Source organism: Gavia stellata, unplaced genomic scaffold (genome assembly GCF_030936135.1).
Source record: "Gavia stellata isolate bGavSte3 unplaced genomic scaffold, bGavSte3.hap2 HAP2_SCAFFOLD_218, whole genome shotgun sequence".
Taxonomy (NCBI): Eukaryota; Metazoa; Chordata; class Aves; order Gaviiformes; family Gaviidae; genus Gavia; species Gavia stellata.
In genome coordinates, this window is record NW_026777302.1 from 40,242 (window position 1) to 59,279 (window position 19,038).

General features: G+C 53.1%; 1 protein-coding gene across 1 annotated transcript; it reads right to left on the bottom strand.

The window, feature by feature from the left end:
* Positions 1 to 762: 762 nt before the first annotated feature.
* On the bottom strand, positions 763 to 18,712 carry LOC132321896 (SUN domain-containing protein 3-like). The gene is made up of 7 exons (XM_059835274.1): positions 18,597 to 18,712; positions 2,481 to 2,619; positions 2,170 to 2,254; positions 1,918 to 2,033; positions 1,568 to 1,735; positions 1,119 to 1,205; positions 763 to 909 (listed from the first exon to the last, which is right to left on the bottom strand). The coding sequence occupies exons 1-7, from the start codon at positions 18,710 to 18,712 to the stop codon at positions 763 to 765; spliced, it is 858 nt and encodes a 285-aa protein (XP_059691257.1).
* Between the last annotated feature and the right edge of the window lie 326 nt (positions 18,713 to 19,038).

Here is a 19,038-nt window from a genome sequence, read left to right on the forward strand (position 1 = left end):
AGAGGAAGAGGAAGGTGGAGCAGAGCAGGACGACGCCGAATGCGTCTGTGAGGCCAAAGGAGAGGATACTGCGCAGCGGTCAGAGGAAGCTCTGGCGGGTGGTGTGCCTGCTGTTGTCACCAGCTCCCCTCACTCCCAACTCGATCCAGCACGCGTGCTGTGCCTGGGAGAAGCAGAGACAGTGCTCGGTCCCCAGCCTGCCTGGGGCTGCCCAAGGCAGCAGTGGGGCCAGCGCTGTGGGGTCACAGCCCCTTTGGGATGGTCCCCAGGGAGGACCAGGTCTGACCCACCCACCTTTTACACAGACCAGCCATCACGGAGGAATCCCCCCACAGTCACCGCATTCGACCCTTCCCGGGGCGCTACCAGCACCTGCTGCTGCCTGCTCTTGTGAGGTCACAGTGGCAACAGGGCAGCCAGGGACTGGGGGGACAGCGTCGGTGTGCTGGGACATAGGGACCATGCCGGTGTCCTGGAATATGGAGACAGTGCTGGTGCCCTGCCGGGGACATGGGGACAGTGCCGGTGCTCCCTGTGTCCTGCTGGAGGTTTTGCCGGGGCTGGAGCTCTACAGCAGAAGGAAAGGCGCCACGGGCAATGGCTCCTGCCGGTGCAGCGAGGGCAGCCGTTTATGCAGGATGGTGGATACACCCTCCTGCCTCCAAATCGGGCAAGAGCCAGGTCTGAGGCAGACCTCAGACCTTCCTTTTTACAAGGAAGACACACAGCCAATCTGCCACACATCTTGTTTTATTAGTCTTCTCAAAGGAAATCTTGGGCCTGTGGGTGGTCGTGGTGGCTCGCCGTCTTCCCGTGAACCTGTACACGGTACACACAGGTGTACTCTGGGTTTCCCCAGTTGCTCTGCACCTTGAATTTGATGTAGCGAAAGGTCCTGGGAAGCTCCTTCTGTAAAGAAATGGGGGGAGCCATCATTAGGCAGGTGGCAAGAGCCACAGCACATCGCCGGAGCCCCCTCTGCCCACACTGCCCCTGCCGAGGACCAAACGGCAGCCCTGACGAAGGAGGAAGCAAGGGCAACCAGAGCTCTTTCCTCCATGGACTTGCAGGGAACCCGGCCTTCTTCCCGCGCATGCTGCTCGCAGCTCTTGTGGTACCTGCACGTGGAACGTCTGAGCCACCTCCTTGTGCACCTCGTAGGTGAATGTCCCCAGGAGAGTTTCTGCCCCTGCCTCATCCACGCCCTCACAGACAAGAGACAAAGGGAGCAGGTCAGGCTCGAGCAGGGCGCCAGAAAAAGGGCACGCCGAGGCCGAACCGGGAAGCCTTGCCCACCTCCCTCGGCTCTAGCGGTAGCCTAGTACAGCTTAGGCTGACTCTGGGTGCTTTGAGCACGTGCTCCAGGATCCTTGGCCATGAAGCAGAGAGAAGCCCCCAGAGGCACAGACCCGCCACGTGCCCCCAGTGGCCCCCCAGGGGAGGCAGTGCCCTGCAGCAGCCAGCCCCAGACAGAGCTCTGAGAGAAGCTGCTGTGAGAAGCACGTCTCTGGTAGAGCTTTTCCCTGGGGCCAGGCCCCACCCTGAGAAGCACAAGGCAAAGACTCACGGAGACGGCAAACTCTTTGGGGGCGCTGCTGACTTCTCCGGAAGGAGAGACTGCCTCGGAGATATGCCAGATGGTGAAAGCCCTTGGCCAGATCTGCTCAGGCAGCCGGATGACCACGTGGCCCCAAGATCCCTGGAAAGCCCAGCAGTTGCCAGGGGCCATACGGGGCTGAAACCAGAAAGCCGTGAGCATCAGTGGCAAGGCAGCCAACGAGCCTCGCAGGGGTCAGGACTGCAATGCAGACAGGAGGGCTGAGCGATACGGCCGGCCGGAAGGGAAGCGCTGTGCACTTCGTCTGGCAGCCCAAAAGCAAGGAGGTGAGCCACGAGTCCGGACTGCTCTCATGATACCTGCAAGATCGTCTCTGGAGGGTTTGCAGAAGAGAAGCCGAATGGAGAAAGCCACCAGCTCTTCTTGCCTTGCCCACCATAACTCTTGGATGTCCTCTCCTCCTCAATGGTGGCACCTGACATGAAGGTGGCCAGAGATTAGGAGTTGAAGCGCCACATTAGGATGTATTTCTCAGGCTTGACAGCAGAGCTCGGGAGATTTGGGGAGTGCCATACACAAACCGAGGGCAGTGAGGCTTCCCGTCTGCGTACCTATGGCTTCCAGAGCCCAGTCAGGCATCGGGAGGTAGTTTTCAAGCACGTTCTTAATTGCCGCCTGAGTCAGCTGCAGAATTTCCTGGGGAAAGATTAGGAACAGAGAGATGGCAGTGAACACAAACACATGCACAGGCCGTTCTGCACGAATACAGAGTCCTAGCACAGAGCCAAGGAGCGCCTCTGTGTCCGAAAAGCCAAGCCAAGACCTGTCGGAAAAGGTGCTGACTTTGCGAGGGCCACGAGGAAGCAGCATGAGGGAGCCTGCAAAGGCAGAAAGGTCTCTGATCTACCCCCAGCACCCTTACCTGTTTCTTCTCCTCTTGGACACCATGGTCTCCGAGGACCTCTCGCACTGCCTGGAGTATGTTCGCCCTGGCAGCAGACACCTGAGCCGCCGTCTCCTTGAGCTCCTGCATCTTCTGCTCCAGCCAAGCCTGTGAGTTCCTGGAGGCAAAGAGAAAGCAGCTCTTGTCCAGCAGCTGCCCAGCCTCTGCAGGCAGGCTCCAAACGCCGTGCAGAGAAGGGTGCTCTGGGCTTGGGTCACCCCCCGCCCCCCAGCCCCTTTCCTTCCTCCTGTTTACAAACGGCTCCCTTCCACCACTGCGGGTAGCAGACGGGGAAGGTCAGGAGCCCTGGACGCGAGGCGAGTGAGTGCAGGCAGCACGAAGCCAGCTGAGACGGCTCCACAGAGTGCGTTCCTTGGCAAGAAAGCGCTCTTACCCCAGAGACTGCAGCTCCTCTTCAGGAAGCCCTGGCGCCTCCTGCAAGATGAAGAGGGGGCAGGATGGATGCAGGCAGCAAAGGCACCTTCTGCCAAAGTGCTCCCCGCTTCAGCCTGCCACCCTGCGGAGGTCACTCGGGAAGATCCGTCTCCGCCTTTGCAGGCGTTGGCTTTCCCACAGCAAGAGACACTTACGCGCAAGGCTCCCTTTCCCCACGCCGTTGAGCCCCAGCAGTAGACAACAGCTGTGGGTCACATTGTCAAGAGGTGGTTATTTTCCTCAGGAGTTGGTCCCTCTCCCCAGGACTGAGGACACCATTTGTGGTCAGGGATACTCACCAGACAGGATGGGAAGCAGCAGGAAAAGGAGCCTCAGGACCCTCCTGCCCTTCTGGTGGGTGATGCATTGTCTAAAAAGAGAAGGAACACTCTTGTTACCAAAGCCCAAGGCTGGGACGCAGGTTTGCCAGGGATCCGTTCAGGAGCTCACTTGCTATGAGGTTCCTGTGCTCAGCACAGCTGCAAGCCCAAGGGCCCCCGGGCCTTTGGGAAAGTCTGGCCCCTTGCACAGCACCCCTGGGACACACACAGGCCTCTGGCCTGACACAGGGGCAGCAGCCTGGCCCCGCTCGGCTCTCTCCCCAGAGAAGGGGCAGGACGGTGCCCCCGGAATGGGGGTGCTGGGCTGCGCGGCTGGAGGGCAGTAGTGCAGACAGCCCCCATGCTCTGGGGCTGCCTGCTCCTGCCAGGCAGCCAGGCAGCACACGGGGCTTCTGGCCTGATCCCTCCCTGCTTTCTGGGTCCTCTTGCACCCACCTGCCCAACCTGGCTGGCATCTCCGCAACCCCAGCACCCTGGCCAGGTGGAGGGAAAAGCCTGCTCTCCTCCCGAGACCCAAGCACCTCTTCTCTAGGCATCAGCTAGCAGCTGGAAGCGCTCTGCTTCGCCCTGCTGCCCACCTCTGCAGCGTGGGGTTTTATGGAGGGCAGCAGGTTATGACCTGGCTCTCTCCGTCTCTAGTCGTGCTGCTGTCCTGGCCTCACTCCCTGCCTGCCTGCCGCCCTCCTCCCAGGGCTGGGGCCAGCTGCTCTCCCCAGGCCAGGAAGAGCTGCTGCAGGCACCCAGAGCACTCCGCGGTGAGCCCTGTACCGCCTCCGCTGCCTTCCTGGCTGCCCAGGGATGTTCCTTAGCCCACAGCTAAGCTAAGCTGTCACAGTTACTGCAGCAGGATGGAGCTGGGCAACCGCTTGGGACTCCCTCCATGCGATCCAAAAGGGACTCGTCCCCCATTTGGCAGAGACAAAAGGCTTTCGAGGCCTAGTGCTGGCGTTTGTGAAGGGACTGAGGAGACTGCTGCTGCCTTACACCACCTCCAGGCCGAGCTCTCAGGCTGCCCTCGTGTGCGTCCCCTGTCCGTCCCCCACCCACCCCAGCAGATGAGGTGGAAAATACCCTTGGGGAAAGGAGAGGAGGATTTTTCAAACGTACCCGTTCAGATCGAGGGCCCTCCATGGCTGTCTCTCTGCATCCGCTGAGGTGCGGGAAACAGGCATCCTGCTTGCTCGGGAGCGAGCCAACCACTCTGCGATCTCTCTTCTCTCAAGACCGAGAGTGACAATGGTGCAGGCACGACCCCAATCTTATGCCCTGCTGGGTCTAACTCAGCGCCAATGACGCTTTGTGACATCAACGGCAGTCAGTGATGTCACAACAGAAAGGGCAGCGCCACGTTTTGAGGCAAAGTCCAACCTGACGGGGAGCAGGTTTTGCACTCCTTTCCGCAAGGGAAGAAACCCTGCAAAACCAGAACGTCTCCTACCGAGGGGTCAGCTCTTTCAATTCCCACTTGTCCTGGTTTCGGCTGGGATGGAGCTAACTTTCTTCCTAGTAGCTGGTATGGTCCTGTGTTTTGGATGTAGGAGGAGACTAACGTTGGTAACACACTGATGGTTTAGTTGTTGCTGAGCAGTGCTTACACTAAGTCAAGGGGGTAACCAGTTTGGAAAACCCCACCGAGACCCGTCTAGTCTACCTTTTGGTTGTGCAGTCTCCTCCAAGACCAAAGGAAGAGACATCATTCTACTGCTGTTGAAGATTTCGGTAACACTTGCTTCCCCACGGACGCCCACCTGCCTCAACTGAACCGTCATTCGAGAAATCCCTCAGGCACCAGCATGAGCTGTCATCTGAGAAGTAATAAAAGAGGAATTGGACACCTTCACTCGGACCTTGCACTTTCAGCCATATCCTAGGGCCGGACCCTGGCACACTTGCTGGCATGTGGAAAGCCATAACACCTGGGACCATAAAACTGAGGCTTTGGAGCCTGAAATGAGGCTTTGGAAACGCAAACTAAGATTTGGAAAGTAAAAAGGAGGCTTTGGACACTAGAAATGTAGCTTTGGAGCCTAAAAAGAGGCTTGCTGCCCTGATGGTGCGGGATTAGACCCTCAGAATGAAACCGTGGGCCCTAAAAATAGACTATGGGTAATAAAAGACAGGTTGGGACCCTAGAAATGAGGGGTCTGGCCCTAAAAAAGAGACTTTTGGGGCTAAAAGATGGGCTCGATGCTAAAGATGAGGTTTTGGAGCCTGCAAAGGAGGGGAAACTCTTGGACCGTCCATGGCCCCAAGAAATGAAGTTTTAGAGCTTTGGGCACTCCAGTGGAGGCTCAGAGCTGTAAAAGAGAGGTTTGGACCTAATAATAAATGAGAGTTTGGACCCTCAAAAGGAGGGTGTGGGCCTTCAAAATGGGGCTTTGTTCTTTAAAAACGGGGCTTTGGAAATGAGATTGAGACTTCAAACGCAGAAATTAGGCTTTGTGCCCTCAAATGATGCTTCCGTACCAAAACCTAAGACTTTGCACCCTAGAAATGGGTCTTGGGGGGCTCAAAATAGCCTTGGGGTTCTCCAAATTGTGGACCGAATCCTGAAAAGGAGGCTATGGTCCCTGAAAAGGAGGCTTTGGAAGCTACAAATGAGCCTTTGGACCCACTACATAAGGCTTTGGCCTCTAAAACTGAGGCTTTGACCTTCACAATCAGACTTTGGGCTTTAAAAATGAAACTCTGGGCCCTTAAAAGCATAGAATCATAGAATTGTAGAAATATAGAATCGTTTAAGTCGTTCATCGCTGAGTCTTTGAACCTTAAAAGGGGGGTTTGGAACTTATGATTGAGGGTTTGTACCCTAAAAATGAGGGTTTGGGACCATACAAATGAGGCTTTCAACCGTACAATCAAAGCTGTGGACTCTGAAAATGAGGCTGGGGGACAAAGTGCCACCCCCCATCCCTTGGCAATGACAGGGACTCACAGGTGAGGATGGCGGCCCTCCTGCAGGGATGGGGGCTGGCGGCGGCCGGGGGAGAGGGGTGCAGAGGTGGCGCCAGCCGGCCTCGCTGTCGCACACCTCGTGGAGGCAGCGGCAGGTCTGGCCCAGTCTCAGCAGGGGGTGGGGGCAGCGTCAGGAAGGAGATGATGTGCAGCAGCTGTGGGGAGAGAGGTGGGGAGAGCATCAACCCTGGGACCCCCCTGCTCTGAGGGGGGACCCCAGCCCCACATCCCCCCTACTCAACTCACCACCTCAGGCGGGAGATGCCGGATGGCGGCCGGGTCCTCCCCCTCCTCCCCACCCTCAGCCTCACAGCAGGCCCCACCTGCGCCATCTTGAAGCTCGGCCCGGCTGCCAGTGGAGCCCGCCTTCTTCTCACACCAGTCTTTGCCGGAATAGGTCGGGAGGGCTGTCAGTCTCCTCCCCTGAGGGGATGCTGCCTCTGATTGGCCCCCAGCTGGTTCAGGCTGCCCTGGTGGGCTCCCGCCCTTCACCTGGACTCTGACCTCTCATTGCCCACATGGGCTGTCACTCTGCCCTCAGTTGGGGCCCACCCTCCCCTGAGGTGATGCTCTCTCTTATTGGCTGCCTGAGGGCTCCCTCCCCACCCCCATCACTGCCCGCCCTTCCCTGAGGTGATGTTGCCTCCCATTGGCTGTCTGGTTACATGTCAATCACACCCTTCCCCAAATGCGATTGGCTGTCCTGGGTCCACTGACTCCCCCCAGACTCCTGGGCGGCCGTTGCCAGGCGACCAGCTCCGCCTTCAGGGTTTAGGCCCTCATTTTAGGGCCCGTAGCCTCATTTTCTGGCTCCAAATAGCCTTTTTGAGGGCCCGTAGCCCCATTTTGAGGTTCCAGATAGTCATTCTGAGGGCCCGTAGCTTCATTTTGAGGGTTCCAAATAGTCATTTTGAGTCTCCAAAGCCTCATTTTCAGCATCCAAATAGTAATTTTGAAAGCCCCAAACCTCATTTTAAGGGCCCAAAATCTCATTTTGAAGGTCCAAATCCCCATTTTGAGGATCCAAAACCTCATTTTGAGGGTCCAAATTGTCATTTTGATGTCCCAAAGCCTGATTGTGACAATCCAAAAGCTCATTTTGAGGACTCCAGATGTCATTTTGAGGATCCAAAACTTCATTTTGAGGTCCCAGGGCCTCATTTTGGTAGTCCAAAGCCTCGCTTTGAAGTCTGAAAGTCTTCTTATGTGGGTATAATTCCACATTTTGAGGGCCCAAATACTAATTTTGAGGGCCCAAAATCTGATTTTGATCTTCCAAAACCTCGTTTTGACGGTCTGAATACTCACGTTTATGGTCCAAATAGACAGTTTGAGGACCCAAAGCCTCATTTTGAGGGTCCAAAGCCTCGTTTTGAGGGTTCAGATAGTTATTTTGATGGTCGAAATAGTCATTTTGAAGGTCCAAAGTATCATTTTGAGGGTCCAAAGAGGCATCTTGAGGGTCCAAATGGTCATTTTGAAGGTCCAAAGCCTCATTTTGAGGGTCCAAAATCTCATTTTTGCACCTCCGCAGACGCGTATTTAGGCTGCTGCGACACAGTTTTTAGTGGGAGTGGATCCCTTGAGGGCACAAAACCTATTGTGAAGGTCCGAGGCCCCGTTTTGAGGGCCGGAATCCCAGTTTTGAGGAAGAAAGCCTCATTTTGAAGGCCCAAGTATTTTTTATGATCAACCAAATCCTCTTTTTAGGGCCCAGAGCCTCATTTTGAGGGTCCAAATAGTCATTTTGAGGGCCCAAAGGCTCATTTAAGGGTCAAGGCCTCATTTCAAGGGTTTGAAGCCTCGCTTTGAGCGTCCATATCCTTATTTTGAGGGTTCAAATTGCAATTTTGAGGGCCCAAATAGTCATTTTGAGGCTCCAAAGCTGCAATTTGAGAGTCCAAAACGACATTTTAAAGGCCCAAGCAGTCATTTTGAGGGTGCAAATAGTCTTGTTGATGGTCCGAATTGTCATTTTCAGGTTCCAAAGCCTCATTTTGAGGGCCCAAATAGTCATTCTGAGGCTCCAAAGCCTCATTTTAAAGGCCTAAATAGTAATTTTGAGGGTCCAAAAACTCATTTTGATGGTCCAAATAACCATTTGGAGGGCCCAAAGTCTGATTTTCAGTGTCCAAATGCTAATTTTGAGCCTCAAATAGTCATTTTGAGTCTCCAAAACCGCATCCTGAGGGTCCAAAGCCTCATTTTGAGTTTCTGCCAACCTGTTTTTAGGCTGCCACGCCTCAGTTTTTAGTGGCGACAGATCCCTTGAGGGCACAAAACCTAATGTCCAAATGCGAAGCCTTGTATTGAGGCCCAAAATCTTCATTTTGAGGGCCTGAAGCCCCTGATTTGAGGGCCGAAATCTTCATTTTGAGCATTGAATTCTTCTTTTTGAGGGCCCAAACCCCCTTTCTGAGGGCTGAAATCTTCATTTTGAGGAAGGAAATCTTTGTTTTGAGGGCCAAAAGCTTTATTCTGAGGGCCCAGATCCCCATTTTGAGGGTCCAAAGCCTCATTTGGAAGTCTGAAAGTCTTCTTTGGAGGGTGTAATTCCTCATTTTGAGGGCCCAAAATCTCATTTTGATCTTCCAAAACCTCATTGTGACGGTCTAAATACTCACGTTTAGGGTCCAAATACAGTTTGAGGGCCCAAAGCCTCATTTTGAGGGTCCAGATTGTAATTTTGAGGGCCCAAAATCTCATTGTGAGGGTCCAAAACCTCATTATGAGGACCCCAGACATCATTTTGAGGGTCCAAAACTTCATTTTGAGGGCCCAAAGCCTCATTTAAGGGTTGGAAGCCTCATTTTGAGGGTTCAAAACAGTAATTTTGAGGGTCCAAACAGTAATTTTGAGCGTCCAAACAGTAATTTTGAGCATCCAAATTGTAATTTTGAGGGTCCAAAGCCTCATTTTGCGCCTCCGCAGACCCGTTTTTAGGCTGCCGCGCCTCACTTTTTAGTGGCAACAGATCCCTTGAGGGCACAAAACCCATTGTCAAGGTCCAAAGCCCCGATTTGAGGGCCAAAATCTTCATTTTGAAGGTCCAAGAATTCTTCTTGTGCATCTAAATCCTCATTTTAGGGCCCTTAGCCTCATTTTGTGGCTCCAAAGAGCCATTTTGAGGGCCCAGAGCCTCATTTTCAAGGCCCAAATAGTCATTTTGAGGGCCCGTAGCTTCATTTTGAGGGTCCAAATAGGCATTTTGAGGGTCCAAATAGTCATTTTGAGGGCCCAAAGGCTCATTTAAAGGTCAAAGCCTCATTTCAAGGGTTTGAAGCCTCGCTTTGAGCATCCAAATCCTTATTTTGAGGGTTCAAATTGCAATTTTGAGGGCCCAAATAGTCATTTTGAGGCTCCAAAGCTGCAATTTGCACGTCCAAAATGACATTTTAAAGGCCCAAACAGTCATTTTGAGGGTCCAAAACTTAATTTTGAGGGCCCAAAGCCTCATTTAAGGGTTCGAAGCCTCATTTTGAGGGTCCAAATCCTCATTTTGAGGGTCCAAACAGTAATGTTGAGCATCCAAACAGTAATTTTGAGCATCGAAATAGTCATTTTGAGGGTCCAAAGCCTCATTGTGACGGTCCAAAACCTCATTTTGAGGACCCCAGGTGTCATTTTGAGTGTCCAAAACTTCATTTTGAGGTCCCAAGGCCTCATTTTGAGGGTCCAAATCCTCCTTTTGAGGGTTCAGATAGTAATTTTGAGCATCGAAATAGTCATTTTGAAGGTCCAAAGCATAATTTTGAGGGTCCAAAGAGGCATTTTGAGGGGCCAAATGCTCATTTTGAGGGTCCAAAGCCTCATTTTGCGCCTCCGCAGAACCGTTTTTAGGCTGCCACGCCTCAGTTTTTAGGGGCAATGGATCCCTTGAGGGCAAAAAACCTATTGTCAAGGTGCAAAGCCCCGATTTGAGGGTCCAAAGCCTCATTTGGAAGGTCCAAGTATTCTTTCTGAGCATCTAAATCCTCATTTTAGGGCCCGTAGCCTCATTTTCTGGCTCCAAAGAGCCATTTTGAGGGCCCATAGCCCCATTTTGAGGTTCCAGATAGTCATTTTGAGGGCCCGTAGCTTCATTTTGTGGTTTCCAAATAGTCATTTTGAGTCTCCAAAGCCTCATTTTCAGCATCCAAATAGTAATTTTGAAAGCCCCAAACCTCATTTTAAGGGCCCAAAATCTCATTTTGAAGGTCCAAATCCCCATTTTGAGGATCCAAAACCTCATTTTGAGGGTCCAAATTGTCATTTTGATGTCCCGAAGCCTGACTGTGATGATTCAATAGCTCATTCTGAGGACTCCAGATGTCATTTTGACGGTCCAAAACTTCATTTTGAGGGCCCAAAGCTGCATTTTGAGGGTCCAAAGCCTCCTTTTGAGGCTTCAGGTAGTAATTTTGAAGGTCGAAATAGTCATTTTGAAGGTCAAAAGCATCATTGTGAGGGTCCAAAGAGGCATCTTGAGGGTCCAAATGGTCATTTTGAGAGTCCAAAGCCTCATCTTAAGGTTCCAAAATCTCATTTTTGTGCCTCCGCAGACCCGTTTTTAGACTGCTGCGGCGCAGTTTTTAGTGGCAGTGGATCCCTTGAGGGCACAAAACCTATTGTCAAAATCCAAGGCCCCGTTTTGAGGGCCGGAATCCCAATTTTGAGAGTCCAAAGCCTCATTTTGAAGGTCCAAGTATTCTTTTTGAGCATCCAAATCCTCATTTTAGGGCCCGTAGCCTCATTTTGTGGCTCCAAATAGCCATTTTGAGGGCCCCCCCCCCCCCCCCCCCCCCCCCCCCCCCCCCCCCAGAGCCTCATTTTGAGGGCCCAAATAGTCATTATGAGGAACCTAGACGTCATTTTGAGGGTCCAAATAGTCATTTTGAGGGCCCAAGGGCTCATTTAAGGGTCAAAGCCTCATATCAAGGGTTTGAAGCCTCGTTTTGAGCATCCAAATCCTTATTTTGAAGGTTCAAATTGTAATATTGAGGGCCCAAATAGTCATTTTGAGGCTCCAAAGCGGCAATTTGAGAGTCCAAAACGACATTTTAAAGGCCCAAACAGTCATTTGGAGGGTGCAAATAGTCATGCTGATGGTCCAAATAGTCATTTTGAGGTTCCAAAGCCTCATTTTGAGGGCTCAAATAGTCATTTCGAGTCTCCAAAGCCTCATTTTGAGAGTCCAAAACCATATTTTAAAGGCCCAAATAATCATTTTGAGGGTCTAAAACCTCATTTTGAGGGTCCAAAGCCTCATTTTGAGCTTCTGCCAGCCTGTTTTTAGGCTGCCACGCCTCAGTTTTTAGTGGCGACAGATCCCTTGAGGGCACAAAACCTAATGTCCACATGAGGCCCAAAATCTTCACTTTGAGGGCCTGAAGCCCCTGATTTGAGGGCCGAAATCTCCATTTTGAGCATCGATTTCTTCTTTTTGAGGGCCCGAATCCCCTTTCTGAGGGCTGAAATCTTCATTTTGAGGAAGGAAATCTTTGTTTTGAGGGCCAAAAGCTTTATTCTGAGGGCCCGAAACCCCATTTTGAGGGTCCAAAGCTTCATTTGGAAGTCTGAAAGTCTTCTTTGGAGGGTGTAATTCCTCATTTTAAGGGCCCCAAACCTCGTTTTGATCTTCCAAAACCTCATTGTGACGGTCTAAATACTCACGTTTAGGGTCCAAATAGACAGTTTGAGGGCCCAAAGCCTCATTTTGAGGGTCCAGATTTTCATTTTGAGGTCCCAAATACTCATTGTGAGGGCCCAAAACCTCATTATGAGGACCGCAGACGTCATTTTGAGGGTCCAAAAGTTCATTTTGAGGGTCCTAAGCCTTATTCAAGGGCTCGAAACCACATTTTGAGGGTTCAAATAGGCAGTTTGAGCACGCAAAGTTCATATCCTCATTTTGAGGATCGAAGTAGTAATTTTGAAGGTTCAAAACCTCATTTTGAGCATCCAAATGGTCATTTTGAGGGTCCATAGCCTCATTTTGCACCTCCGCAGACCCGTTTTTAGGCTGCCACGCCTCATTTTTTAGTGGCAACAGATCCCTTGAAGGCACAAAACCTATTGTCAAGGTCCGAGGCCCCATTTTGAGGGCCCGAATCCCCATTTTGAGAGTCCAAAGCCTCATTTTGAAGGTCCAGGTATTCTTTTTGAGTATCCAAATCCGCATTTTGTGTCCCGCAGCCTCATTTTGTGGCTCCAAATAGCCATTTTGATGGCCCAGAGCCTCATTCTGAGGGCCCAAATAGTCATTTTGAGGGCCCATAGCCTCATATTGAGGGTCCAAATAGTCATTTTGAGGGCCAAAAGCCTCATTCTGAGGGTTGAAATCCTCATTTTGAGGGTGCAAATCCCCATTTTGAAAATCCAAATTGTCACTTTGAGGTTCCAAAGCCTCATTTTGAGGGCCCAGAGCCTTATTTTGAGAATCCAAACTTACATTTTAAAGGCCCAAATATTCATTTTAAGGGTGCAAATAGTCATTTTGATGGTCCAAATTGTCATTTTGAAGTCATAAGGCCTCATTGTGAGGGTCCAAAACCCAATTTGGAGGACCCCAGACGTCATTTTGAGCTCCCAAAACTCCATTTTGATGGTCTAAGACCTCATTTTGAGGGTCCAAAGCCTCATTTTAAGGGTCCAAATCCTCACTTTGAGCTTCTGCGAACCCATTTTTAGGCTGCCATGCCTCAGTTTTTAGTGGTGACAGATCCCTTGAGGGCACAAAACCTAATGTCAAAATCTGAAGCCTTCAATTGAGGTCCAAAATCTTCATTTTGAGGGCTGAAATCCTCATTTTCAGGGCCAAAATCTTCATTTTGAGGGCCTGAAGCCCCTGATTAGAGGGCCGAAATCTTCATTTTGGGCTTCGAAATCTTCATTTTGAGGGCGGAACCCCCTTTCTGAGGGCTGAAATCTTCATTTTGAGGAAGGAAATCTTTGTTTTGAGAGTCCAAATAGCCATTTTGAAGGTCCAAAGCCTCATTTTCAGAGTCCAAATAGTCATTTTGAGGGCCCAGATCCTCATTGTGAGGGTCCAAAACCTGATTTTGAGGACGCCAGCCATCATTTTGTGGGTCCAAAACTTCATTTTGAGGGTTCAAACAGTCATTTTGAAGGTCCAAAGCATAATTTTCAGCATCCAAAGAGACATTTCGTGGATGCAAATCCTCATTTTGAGGGTCCAAATAGTCATTTTGAGGGCCCTTAGTCTCATTTTGAGGCTCTAAATAGCCATTTTGACGGTGCAAAATCTCATTCTGAGGGTCAAAATTGTTATTTTGAAGTCCCAAAGCGTCATTTGAAGGTCCAAAGACTCTTATTGACGGTCCAAATTCTCATTTTGAGGGTCCAAATAGGCATTTTGAAGGTCCAAAACATCTGCCGCCATTTTCCGCAAGAAGGACGTCAAATTGCCCGCTCTGCAGAGGATGGAGGTAGGAGATCAAGTTCTCTGCGCAGGGAGCAGATGACTACCTGGAGTATGTCATCTCGTCCCCCTGCCCTGCGTAGCCCTCAGTCGCCACAGCCTGGCAGCTCCGACACGGAGGAGGAAGCGAGAACATTGGAGGTCACCCTCCACAGGGGTCCCAGCTGTGCCCTGTCTGTGCCCGTCCCTGCAGAACAGGAGCAGCCCCAGGAGGAGCCGGGGGAGGCAGCAGCAGCGGGTCCCTCTGCCCGGGGCCGCAGCCGCAGCTCCTCCACTCCTGGACAGGGCAGGTCTCCCCGTGCCACTTTCTCCCCCTTCTCCTGGTGCCTTTCCTTGCTCCCTGCACCCCGCTGTGGGTAGCACCAGCCTGCTGGGGGGCACAGCCGTAGGCTTCTGCTCTGCTCTGGTTTCTCTCTGCTGTCTGACGTCAGCCAGCGCAACCTTGCTACAGGGAGGGCTGTCAAGGAGGCACGGACAACAGGCAGGGGCATCCGAGCCGGAGGCGAGCCTTGGCGTAACGGTATTTGGCAGGTACAGAGTGATTTCTACCAGCCCAAGCCTTTACCAAGGCAAACAAGACCTTCAGCTTTCACCTACAACAGGCTGCCATTTCACTTCTCATTTGGGCAACAGAGAAAGGGATGAAGGAAGGTGGGGTCGTCCCAGATCACAAAACAACTCCTTGCTGATGCTCAGCTTCTGGAAGCTCCCGGCTCCCAGTCCTGCATAAAGCAATTCACGTGTCTGAGAGGAGCTCCTGAATGGTGAAGTGAAAGTTTTTCTCTGTGTAGGGCTGGCGGGACCAGAGATATTTCCAACGTTTTGTACAACATCTCTACTCCAGGACAAAGGTGGAACTGTAGACTATCACCAGAGGAGAAGAGATAAGGAGCATGAGCCGGGAAGGTGCAGATGTTGACAAGAGGCACCTGCTCAAACGTCACCTCTTTGCGTACACGCCGTCCACTCCCATTCTCCTAAAATCCCACAGTTATGGTACCAGGAGGGCTTTGGTAGGGAGGCGTCATCTTCTAAGCTGAATCCTATCAGCACTACCTCCAAGAGAAAGTACAATGATGGTTGGGTTGGGTTGGGTTGGGTTGCATTGAATTGCGTTAGGTTGCGTTGGGTCGAGCTGGTTTTCGAGCCCAGGTTGCACAGCTGTAGAAACTGCAATGCCTTCAGCCCACGCTGTCCTCTTTATAGCACAGCATAGCATACAAGAGAATAAAATATTTCATTTGGAAGAGACCTACAAGGATCGTCTAGTCCAACTGCCTGACTGATTCAGGGCTGACCAAAAGTTAAAGTATGTTGTTAAGGGCATTTTCTAAATGCTTCTTAAACACTGAGAGGCCTGTGGCAGTGCTTGAGCACCCTCTCGGTAAAGAAATGCCTCCTAAGGTCAAGTCTGAACCTCCCCTGGGGCAGCTTTGAACCATTCCCATGTGTCCTATCCCTGGGAGAAGTGCTGAGCACCTCCCTCTCGACGTCCCCTCCCCAGGAAGCTGCGGAGAGCAACGTGTTCGCCCCTCGGCCTCCTTTTCTCCGAGCTAGACGAACGCAAAGACCTGCTCTCGGCCCTCAACACTGAGGCTCAGCCCAGCTCCCGCAGCAGGACGGAGCAGAGACATCTCCCCCTTCCCCTGGGGCAGCCATCCCCAGCGCTCAACAGGCAAACTGCCCGGCCTGCCTGCGGCAGCGGCGCATCGAACAGCGCCGGGCCGAGGGGCAGCCAAGGCGGGAGAGCGACCCCGCGCTCAGCAGGATCGGGCTGCTCCCTCCTGTGCTGCCGCGAGCAGCGCTGGCAGGATGAGCCCTCCCCTGCTCGGCCTCTGGCTTGGCTACACCTGGCAGCCGGAGGGGTGGGAAAAGGGAAATGGGTTTGTGCTGCTGTTACCACGGGTGTCCTCAGCCAGTGCTACACTGGTGGGAACTGGTTTAGGCTGGGGGAGAGGATGCAATTCATGTAATTAACCAATTAGGCAATTAAAAAGGGAGCAGGAGAGCAGCAACAAACCCCAATGATAACAGCTTCCCCCAGCCCCGCTCTTCCCAGGCTCAGCCTCACTCCTCCCTTCCCGACTCCTCCGCCACCTCTCCCCTCCAAGCGGCACAGGGCGATGGGGAATGGGGCTGCGGGCAGCCCACAGCGCCTCGTCTCTGCCACCCCTTCCTCCTCCTCACCTTGTCCCCCTGCTCCCGCCTGGGCCCCAGGGGCCGCAGCTCCTGACAGGAGCCTGCTTCGGCCTGGGCTTTTCTCCAGGGGTTGCAGCTTCCTGGTGGAGCTGTCGATGGCCGCCTGAGGGGGACAGCGTTGGTGGCTGGATCCATTTCACAGCATCACAGGCTACTTGAGGCTGGCTGGGAGGTCACCTGGAGGGTGAAGTCACCTGGTCCAACCCCCCTTGCTCAAGCAGGGCCACCTGCAGCCGGTTGTCCATGACCACGTCCAGAGGGCTGTGGAACATCTCCAAGGATGGAGACGCCACAAGTTCCCTGGGCACTCTGTGCCGCTGCTCGTCACCCGCACAGCACACTTTGCACTTCCCCTTGCTGAACTGCATGAGGTCCCTGTCAGCCCATCTCTCCAGCCTGCCCAGGTCCCTCGGGATGGCAGCACGGCCCCCCGGCCTAAGCGCCACTCCTCCCCGTCTGGTGCCATCTGCCAGCTTGCTGAGGGTGCACTCTGCCCCATCATCCAGACCATTAAGGAAGATGTTAAACAGGATTGGAGCCAGTACTGACCCCTGGGCAACACCAGGAATTACCGGCCTCCAACTCGTCTTGGTGCCACTGAGCAGCACCCTCTGGGCCCGGCCGTTCAGCCGGTTTTCGGTTCCCCTCGCTGTCAGCTCATCCAGCCCATTTCTGTTTGTGTGACTTGAACTCCATATTTAAAAAGAAGAGATTGGAAGATGGGCATGTGCAAGCACACGGCTTTCAAAATCCCAAGATATAAACCTCCCACAGTGGGTATTTCCACCAAAAGCCTCAAAACCGAGAGAGAAGAAAACACCCTGGAAGGCCAACAAATGTTTTTAATTCTGGCTTTGGCTTTTCTGCCTGTTGGTTCCAAAGGAGTTGTTTTTGCAAGGTGATACCAAAATCTGACCACGGATTAAAGGTCTTCCTCGAGGGACCTGTGGGCAGGCGGGCCAGGCGGCAGAGCTGTCCATCGCTCTGGAAGGTCTCTCTGAACTCTTCCTGGCCAGAGGCAGCACTGGGAGGAGGGACAGGGTGGGCTGCTGGTGCCCTTTGTGCAGCTTGGTCCCTGCTGGGGGCAGCTTTGGTGCTTCCTGGATTCCTCCTCCTCCTCCTCCTCCTCATCTCTGGCTTTGCAGGAGTCAGATGTTGTGCTCCTTCCTCAACCAGGGTCGCAAGCTGCTCCCATCACCGCTGCAGTGTTTGTCTGGCATGTCTCTCTGGGGCGCTGAAACCCTTCTCCTCCTCCCTGCTGCGGGGTCACAGTCTGTGGTGGCCACAAACCGGCTGCGGAGATCATAGCCCCGCGGCGGGGATCTACTCCGCTCTCTCTGCCTCAGCCAAGTTTGCCCCCGAGCAGCCCTGCGTGCGGGAGCCAACTGGGAGCTGGCGTTGGAGGGCCCTGGAGCTCCATAATCCCTTGGGACTCGGTGACAACGTGGAAGACTTATTCTCCCCCTCCTCCTCCTCCTCCTCCTTGCTGAGCAGTACTCACTGTACTCTACAAAACGGCTGCGGAGATCATAGCCCCGCTGTGGGGATCTGCTCCACTCTCTCTGCCTCGGCAGGGTTTGCTCCCAAGCAGCAGTGGGTGGGGGATTCAACTGGAAGCTGACATCGGAGGGCCCTGGAGCTGCGTCATCCCTGGGAGCATGGCCACAATTTGGAGGACAAGTTCTCCTTCTACTCCCTGTTGAGTGGTCATAGTCCATGGTGTCCACAAACCAGCTGCGGAGACCACTGCCCCACTGCGGGGATCTGCTCCAGGCCCTCTCCCTGGCCCCGTTCCTCTGGCAGCAGGAAAAAGGGCCGAATCTGTGCTCCTCGTCGTTGTTATCTTCTCGAACGCTGTGCAGCGCACGGTCAAATGGTTGACGGTGGAGCGGGAAATCAGGCTGTCTTCTGGGCATGGCGGAGGTGACGCTGAGCCTGCCTGGCCAGATGAGGCACGGCCGGCCTGCAGACGCCTCCCGGGCACCTGCCCAGGTTAGCTGGCTGGTGCTGGCTGGTGCGGAGGAGCTGCCGTGCTCTGGAGAGTCCTCCATGCCCACCACCATGTCCTGCAAAGAGAGCTGTGAAAAGGTCCTGCCCTTTCCTCCCAAGAGGACCACAACAGTGGGGAAACCCCAGGAGCTCTGGGAGGGGACAGCAAAAGGCCTCCCAAAGGCTCTTCTGGAGGGCTGCCAAGGCAGAAGGGCCAAAGGCGGACAAAGGGGATGGATCTAGGCGGGATGCTTTCAGAGGGAGCAGCCTCGCGGCTGTGAAGAAAGCTGCAGTGTGGGAGGGAAAAGAGAGCAATGCCAAGATCCCAGAAAGAAATCCGCCTGGTGCCCTGACCCACTTCCCCAGAGCTACCTTAGTCTGACGAGGCAGATCCCATGCTCCCACAGAACCCGCCTGCTTGCTGCCGGCCGCCCACTGACTGAGGAAGGAGCGGGCATGTGATGGTGCTGGTGAGGAAGAAGTCCTTTCTCCCATTTTCAGATCGGAGCGTCTGGAGAGAAAGAGTGATCTCTGTTCAGGGCTGTTCTCACAGTTCAGACCTGGGCAGCAGCCTAAAGCCCAGCAAGGAAGGATAAGGACTGACGTGGGGTAGCTCGGGTTTGACAGCACTGAACGATGCAGGTAGTAATTGTCTTCTGTGACGGAAAGAGAAACACTCAGGAGGACGAGAAGAAAAGTAGCAAAGCCAGGAAAAGGAAACACAGTATTCTGAACACAGTTAATACTGCTTATTACCTGACATAGAACAGTAAATAGGCTTGCTGCCTGAGAACTGTGTTGAAGTCACAGGGAACCACAGACGAATCGTCCATCTCGTACCACAGTCCATTGCTGGCCTGCAAAGAAGGCATCGGTATCTGGAGATGAACTGCATGGTGTCTCCACAAAAAGACAGGCAGAAAACTACAGAACCAAGAGGACGCCAAAACCGATCCAACCCAGCCGGTAAGGAGACCTTCCCCCCAAAAGCTTGGCTGCCGGGAACACTGCCGCGGAAGTTGTCTTCCCCAGGGTACGTTTTTCCCTTGTTAGGCGAGAAGTTGCTCTTCACCTTCGTGTAGCAGAAATAGTGTCCTGTATGTTAGCTGCCACCGCTGTGCACCAGGACAGCATATAAGGAGTAGAGGAGCGGTTCTCCAGCTGTCTGAGATGTGTATGGCCGAAGATCCAAGTACAT

Excerpts from the sequence above, each read along its gene's own strand:
- LOC132321896 (XM_059835274.1), bottom strand. The coding sequence starts at position 18,712 with ATGCCTTCTTTGCAGGCCAGCAATGGACTGTGGTACGAGATGGACGAT. Across the intron at positions 1,206-1,567 it reads CCAAAGAGTTTGCCGTCTCC|GGCGTGGATGAGGCAGGGGC; the intron begins GTGAGTCTTTGC and ends CTTGTCTGTGAG. Across the intron at positions 910-1,118 it reads CTCAGACGTTCCACGTGCAG|AAGGAGCTTCCCAGGACCTT; the intron begins GTACCACAAGAG and ends ATTTCTTTACAG.